This window comes from Rhagoletis zephyria, unplaced genomic scaffold (assembly GCF_001687245.7).
Source record: "Rhagoletis zephyria isolate East Lansing unplaced genomic scaffold, Rhagoletis_zephyria_1.1 Rzeph_scaffold_08271, whole genome shotgun sequence".
Classification (NCBI taxonomy): domain Eukaryota; kingdom Metazoa; phylum Arthropoda; class Insecta; order Diptera; family Tephritidae; genus Rhagoletis; species Rhagoletis zephyria.
Genome location: NW_016165351.1, coordinates 1 through 8,282, shown reverse-complemented (window position 1 = coordinate 8,282; position 8,282 = coordinate 1). Strand labels below are relative to the sequence as shown.

At 38.7% G+C, this 8,282-nt stretch overlaps 1 protein-coding gene across 1 annotated transcript in view; it reads left to right on the top strand.

The window, feature by feature from the left end:
- LOC108374918 (hybrid signal transduction histidine kinase M-like) overlaps positions 1-8,279 on the top strand; it is a gene marked incomplete at its 3' end in the record, with an annotated part of 27,897 nt that extends 19,618 nt beyond the window's left edge. The window contains exons 2-3 of the mRNA XM_017630969.1: positions 4,419-6,060; positions 8,070-8,279. Coding sequence (XP_017486458.1) covers positions 4,881-6,060; positions 8,070-8,279 — 1,390 coding nt within the window. The remainder of the gene's footprint in view (positions 1-4,418; positions 6,061-8,069) is intronic.
- Positions 8,280-8,282: the final 3 nt, after the last annotated feature.

Sequence of the window (8,282 nt, the reverse complement as noted above, 5' to 3'; positions counted from 1 at the left end):
TTTTCCGGCGGGATTACAAAACCTAATATGTATATTTTAAGATTTCTACCAAAATATTTCGGAAAAATATTAAGATTTAAGCGAGCTGGACCGATTTGAAAATACCTTTAAAAATTAAGTTTTTTATGAATAAAAATAGTTCCTTAAAGAAATTTTTGAAAAATATCCCCTCAGATGATGATAATGAGATTTTTGATACTGTTTTTTTTTAATTTTTTTTCAAAGATTTGTGTAAGAAAAACTTGAATAACTGCTCCTAAACTTTACCGATATAGACTTATGAGGTGTCAGTGGAAAAATATTTTCTCACACTTTTTATTTCTTTGCAAAAAACTCATTCACGTCACAATATTTTCTTTATCAAATACCAGCACATCTTAATTTAACATGGAATGACACACGTTTATCTTAGCTTCCTCTTTCATACTTTGAATGAGCTTATTCGCAAGGAAATTAAAAGGGTGAGAAATTATCTCACCATTGATACCTCTCAAGTCGAAATTGGTAAGGTTTTGGCCGAGTTACTCAAGTTTTTCTAAAACCAGTCTTTGAAAAAAGTTCAAAAATAGCATCCAAAATCTTATTGTCATGATTTCACAGCAAATTTTTTCAAATATTTTTATGCAAAATTTTTAAGCTTAAACTGTTCAGTCATCTGAAGTATTTTTTTCAAAAAATATTTTAAAAAAAAGCTGTTTTTACTAGTAAAAAACTCAATTTTTGAAGGTATTTTCAAATTAGTCGAGCTCACGTAAATCTAAATATTTTTCCGATATATTTTGGTGGAAGCCTTAAAATATAATAGATTTAATAATTCCAATGAAAAAACAGTAACGAGTTTTTTTTTTTATGGGGAGTGATGCAGTCTAATGTACATGTGTGTGTACTCGAAAGCATTATCTTATCAAAATCTAAACACCAAAAAAAAATTGGACAACAGGTGATTTGTTGTTGTGGTTGCAGTGCACAAATGCACACACACACTTGGGGTGATGTACATACATACATACATACGCACATATATTTCACACCATTTCGACGTGATGTTAAGCAAATTATCTACATGCATATATTATCTGTAACATACAGAAATCGCGTCAGCTCCATACACCCATATAGCCTTATTCATATATACGCACACATTCACCAATATTTATGCAAAATAAAAAGGAAACAACCAAAGTGCTCTAGTAAAGTGAGCACACCGTACGAGCACACTCTGTCGACTTACGAGCTCATATTAGCCAGTTTAGTCGTTCACTTTCCTCATAAGCCAACGCGTCAATTAGCGAGCGTAAGTAAATTAACGGAAAAATTAAAAAAAAAAATTAACTACTTTCCCAAAATTCTAAAATTGCAAAGTGCATTTTGTGTGTGTTTGTGCAAGTGTGCGGCTTTTTGAGCTATTAAAAGTACCTTGTTTTGTAACTTTTTTATGCTGCACAAAGCAAAGCTCGCCGCTTTCAACCAACTAACTAATATTTTACTAATTATTAAGTGATCTCGTTTTTTTACTACTTACATGCATACATACCTCATATGTGTGCCCATTTAAAGCTCGTGTTAATGTCCGTCGGTAATGCGCTATTAGTTAATAATTTAACACTAATTGATTGTGCTAATTGTGTGCTAAGCAACAGTGGCTGCGAAGCTTATGGAAACAAATAAACAAAAATTCAAATGAAAGTAAATTTAAAAATTGTGTTAATTACTTAAGTTCGCTTTCGAGGTATGAAGTTTGGAAATGTTTTAAGAAATCAATTTGTAAAGACTTTTGCTAAATATTTTTTTTCTTTTTTTATAAATAATTAAAAAATTTTACTACTCTGCAAAAATGCGAAAAATTGTGTGCAACTAACTAATCTCTATAGAGACTAGTCGCGGATTGATCTCCCGGGCACATAACTGAGCAATAATTCTTCTTCTTCGTTACGGGGGCTGCAACCGCCTAAGCGATTTGGTCGTTTCTCTACTGTGCCAACTTACGCCAATTGGAAATGCTAAGTGAAGCCAGGTCCTTCCCTACCTGGTCTTTCCAACGCAGAGGAGACCTCCTCTTCCTCTGTTACCAGCATTGCGACCCGCATGGAATACTTTCAGAGCTGGAGCGTTTCTGTCCATTCGAACGAAAGTTCAATTAAAATCGCTGCGCGACTTGAATCGGCCTGCTTCCGCTTTGAGGATTCCCTTAATCTAATGGGACCCCATTTGTGACTGAAAAAGTTAGGAATTTGTTTACAGCTCCTGATAAGATTGCTGATGCATTCGATGCTCTACACTCTTCCGATTAATTTCTGATTGCTATTTTTCTCAGACTAGAGCCGATCGGTCGGATCCCTATGATGGGAATGACGAGTAGTGACAATTCAAAGTTCTTCCAGAAATTTCTTTTGTAGGTGTGTATACTTAAAATGCTATTAGGTCCTTTTTGGTCTTTACCCCGCGTTGCTCTTCTCCGTAAGTTTTTAGTCAAGGACAAAGCTATGTAATGTATTTTAGCTAGTCCTATCCTGCTTTGGTGAGGAAAATTCAGGGGTGTTTGTCTTTTTTGTAAACAAGATAAATTCAGTTTTGGAGAATTAACATTCACCGTGCCCATTCTAAATCCAAGCTATCCGTATAGGAAACTAACTTTGTTCTCTTTGCCTGCCAATGAAGTCCATAATCGTCCCATTTACCAAAAAGAGGCGGTCGATTTGACCAAGTGGCACAGAGATTAAGTTTTCACAAGGGGCGAAATATCTAGACGTGATACTAGACAAGCCACAAGGGCATTTTTTTTGCTTGTCAAAGCATGATCATTCAATGCAGCGACAAAACCGATTGTCATTTATGCGGCACTGGCGGCTACCCAAAAGCCAAACAAGCAAGCTCCACCATCACTCTGGGTAAGCTCCAGCGACTGGTGTGGTCATGAAGGGGGCTATGCGCAGGTGCTCGACAGAGGCGCTTGGAGCATTCACAAGCATGCCACCTCTAGCTATACTTATAGAAAAAGAGGTATGTCGGAGTGTACTTACGAGTGCCCTGACACTGCCAAACTTAAGTAGCTTGAAAAGTGGGAACTTAGGGGGCCTTTTGGGTGTCAAAACACCATTCGCAAATGATCCCGTAGTCAAGCTCACAGACCCATGTTCAGTGAACGATCTCAAGTGTGGTGCAATGATGGATACCATCATACCTAGATTTCGAAGAAGAATTCCGACGGACATATACCCAATCATATTCCAGGTGGAATTGAAGTCTGTGCTCACTAATGTCTTCGCAGAAGGACTTAGAGGGCGACTATAAACATCATGTCGGATAGCCAGGCAGCGTTAATAGCCCTAGACTCTTGCAGAACTGTGTCACGGCTACTAGACAGTACTGAGAAACTAGTATGCAATAACAAAACGATAACAAAACAAAGGGCGAACACTCTAGCGGAATGCGGGCCCAACTAAGCCTATCGGCGCTCAGCCTTTCTGTGATCCGTCCAGAGAATACACGGCAGTGGAACACGACAAAGGGCAAAAGGCAAACCAAAATATGCATAACTCCCTCTTCGTGATCGATCGTTAAATCTTAGCAGTTTAAAAACTCCCATCGGGTGCCTGATAGGACACACCAGGCTGAGGTACCATCTGCTGACAATCGGATTCATTGAGGAGGCGAAATGCAGATTTCGTGAGCTGTGCTTAAGCGTCTAATTAAGGGTTAGCACAATAGATCCAGTTAGGTCCCAGCGCTATTTGCCCTGTTTTGCAAAGTAAATAAGCACCTTTGAGGTAGGATAATCCGTCTGACAGCGCTGAGATAAAATGAAACAATCTTGCTTGGCTGCGTTAGTACAAAGTTAATATACTTAATTCAAGGTTAAGATAACTCATCGAGTTCATCACCCGGCGTTTAACTCTATGAGCGACGGAAATTTCAAGAGCTTTTTAGCCCATTAAGCGCCAAAGAAAAATTGGTTCTGGTTTTTGCTTTTAATAATAAAAATTTATTGAATATGAATAAAAACTAAAAAAAATTAATTAAAAAAAAAGATTATAAAAATAAAATAAATTAAAAATAATATAACAAAAAATAAAATAAAATAAAAAAATTTAATTCATGTTGTACAAATTATATATATATTTAACATCTTTGCTACACATAGAATTGTGGAAAATATTTGCGGTTTAAAAAATTGCCTTACTTCGCGCAACACCTCAAACATATGAATGTGGTTCAAATTCTAAACCAGTGCTGCCGAAAGAGTTAAGATAGGATAAATTAGTGGCTAACGACTAGTTTAGATAAAGCATACATACATACAAACATACCTTTTCGTATTACATCTTGCTACTAAATTCATAAGCATAAATAGTATATACGCATTTATGCTTCACTTTATTTAGCTAACTATATTAATTTTAAATTATTTCCTGTTGCAGATCAATAAATACAGCATTAGAAAACAATAATAAGACATAAATCACGGCGCATGAAAGTGCAAAGAAAGCGAGCAACGTACAGCGAGCGCATTTAACGAGAAAGAGGGAAAGAAGAAGAAAATTGTTGATAAACACAAAAAAAAACCATTAATGGGTATTATGCCACAATTATTAATAAAAGTAAAAACAATTTTCAATTACCAATACCGAATAAAATTGCAAGCGGAAATCATAAAGATTGAAACGTCGCATCGGACAGACGGTCTGTGAAAGCTATGAAAAATAATTAAAATCAATAAAAACAGCAGTAACAACAGCGAATATATTGCTAATAACAAATAAATATTGCATTTACAATAACAACATTCCAATTGGTAATACTGTATGCAATAACAACCATAACAGCAGCTAAATAAATAAAAACAACAGCAACTGCGCCGGCAATATCAATACAACAACACAATGGACGCCAACAGAGCGACTATAAAAAATAGTAGCGTTGGCAGCGCAGCCAACGATGCCCGTCAAATGTCGCCAACGCGCGATGAAGTCGACTTTGTTGTTGTGTCGTCTAACAACAATAATAATAATAACAACAACAATCATTTTATCAATGGTAAAATCATGAATGGCAGCAATCATCACCTCACAGCGGCCGATAATGCACCGAACAACGCATTGAACTCAAATTCGAATACGACTTCGAAAATGTTTGCGAACTCGAAAACGCTAACAAATGAACATTTACAATACCAACAAAACCGACCAGAGACGCAACAACACAAAGAGACGGTGAAGAGTAAAAAGAAAGCAGCCGCTGCAAACAGCAATAACAACAACAACAACAACAACAGCAGCAGCAGCAGTCAAGAAGAGCCAAAGAAGAAGAGTTCGACTAAAGAGCGTCTATCGCTGTTCTCCACACTGGGGCGACGCATCAGTCAAAAGGCGTTGGGCCAAAAAGATTCCAATGCAAATGGATCAACGCCACAGGTATCAGCGCAGTTGGAAAAATCAACAGCCGCGGGCAATCCATCAACATCAGCAACAGCAACAGCAACAGCAACAGCAACGACAGGAAACGTGCACACCGCCACATCTCCCCGCCAACGCACGTTTGTGAAGAGCTCGTCCATTGCACGCTTGTTGGGCAACACTTATCAGCATAATGCCAAGAAATTTGAGAAGCAACAACAATGCATAGAGCAACAGAACAGCAAACCGCACGTGGATGGCAAATTCCATACGTACGGTGGTAGGCGTCGTGTCAGCGGTCCATATTTGGATCGTTTCAAACTTTACTCCAAGGATGACGCCGATGTCAGCTCAAGCAATGTTGACAGCAATGATGACGGTGATGCTGAATCAACAATAGATTTCACCGATATGCTGGAATTGAACGGCGACACTGCCGATGAGCTGCAACGCGCTTCAAACGGCCTCGAACGTTTCTGCGATCATAGCACAGTGGCAGCTGGTGAAGATGAAGCGGCAGCAGAATTGGGCAGCAAAACTATGCGTACATTGTCGCGCAGTTTGGGACGATTGTGGGGCAAGCGGTTGCATAGTGTGGACATAAGTATACCAGATCCCGAGTACAAGGTCTCTTATTTGGGCAATGTGCTGACAGGTTGGGCCAAAGGTGAGTCAGAATGAGTCAAATTATTTATGTAGATACCAGCAGATTATAAAATGTACATATTGAGTGATAAATTGGAGTAACATAGAGTTGGCTTCGCGATGTCTCAAATATATGTATATTTCTCAAAGTTACATGAGTTTAGCGGTAGATCTGTATAGCGTCGAATCAGAACCGGGAGTATCTATTAATTTGGAAAGGAGACGATCTACTAGCACAAGGGTTTTTTAGAAGTCCCAGTGTAAACTGTCGGAAGCCTCGAAAACAAAAAAGAAATCTTACTTTAACACCGGCTGGTTTTACCAATCACGTTATACTGACTAGTCCTTCTGAAGTCAATTTTTCCGAATACATCATAAGAGTTCATAGCATCAGGCATAATATGAAGGCTGCTATAGCAATTCTTTCGGTTGATTTCTCAACCGGGTATCCCTTATCGGAAGTAAGTGTGGGATATAGAACGCCAATGTAAAGTTGGCGAATAAAGTTGACAAAGTCGAATAAATCTAACTGGTTTCGTGAATCTGACAAAGGAAAGAAGTTGATATATTGAAACGATGATAAAAATCTATTCATTCCATAGATGACATTGAAAGCATTTTAAAACTAAAGTCAAGTGTGCAGCGAAATTTAGATAGCTGGAAGGAAGTGATGGACAATCCTAACGCGTGGCTTAAGACCGCCACTGTCCTCAGCAGGCCAACGGTTAACCCAATCTCTCTTTTCTCGAAGAATTATGGCCTGCCATTAGCATTTTACAATCTTACTTGTTTCAAATAGCACCGAAAGGAGCTCACCATCCTGAACTCAGCGTCTAAAAAGCCTGCATTCTGCAAACCTCAAATCCTTAAAATAATGTGTAGCTCCTTACCGAAGACAAGACTCCTGCAAAGCCCTTTCAACTAAACTCGAGCCAACTATGAACAAGTTTACTGAGTTTAGGCGTTAACCAGAGTTGGTTTTCATGGGCTTTTCTCACCAAAAATGATACGATTTGTTTTGTGCAGATAAACTTCCGGGTATATCGTCCTTTATTTCGGAATTAAATAAACGTTCTATCTCAATATAAATCCAATATATAGGCAACTAAGATAGAGCAATTTTGAACCATTTGTTGGGATAAGGCATGCTTCAACCAAAATCTGAAATAAGGCGTTTTTCCATTGTTTGCTGATATAGGCCATGAAAAAGTAGAAAGTCTTACTTAAGCATTGCTGTCCTTAAGGTCCGCCAAGCACGACGATAATTCAGGTAGTTTTTCCATTAAAATAGCTATTATGGCATCATCATTAAGTTATCTGAAGATAGGGTTAATGTTAAGGCACGGCGAATCAGTACTCCATTTGGTTTATATTTCCGCAGAATCTGTCAGGTTCTACTAATTCTAGTCTGAGCTGCTGGACGATATGGGCGCTAAGTATGGCTAGATAATGCGGGTGGTAAATATAATAAAAATTAACGCATATGGTGAGCAAAATACCCCATATTAAACTTCTTAATGTCACTTCAGGTGCGTGTTGATACTGGCACAAGACTTTATGCCGCCTCCTATAGTTTTTTGTTAGCAAAAATAAATCCACAGGTATGTAATGTTTGCGGAGGCTCGGCGTCAAACGATGGGTAATAGATCGTACAGACGACCACGTTAACAGGCATCTTACTGTCACCGACTCAACCACAGCAGGTCTGTAGCGGTCCTTGTTGCCTTTTGCTACCGGAGTCACTGCTCCCTGCTCCCAGCATTTGGCATTCAACTGTGAAGTCTGGCTGTCTCCGGATTGGAGGAAATCCTTCACACAAATTAGGATTGTTCCCAGTGCGCTTTGCCGGGATGCAGAGTTTCCTGACCTCTTTCTTACTAGCATTGCTCTGACTAATTGGCTTAATATGTTTTTCGAAATGTTTTGTTCTTCTTTATTTATTCAAATATTCATTCATTCACACAAACCAAATTAAATTACCAAAGTCACATCCTACCTCTCAAGTTATTTCGTCTTTCCCCCCCCCCGTAGGTGAGGGTTGCGTTGAAAAGCAACTGAATACACTCTGGCGCAACTACACGCAAAATAATAAGCCCGACATGATCATGCGCATCAAGGTATGCGCCAGCGGTCTGAAAGCAACAACACGTCAACACGGACTCACCGAGTACTGGGCTAATCGCATCACACACTGTTGTGCGCCAAAGAACTATCCACGAATTTTCTGCTGGGTCTATCGACACG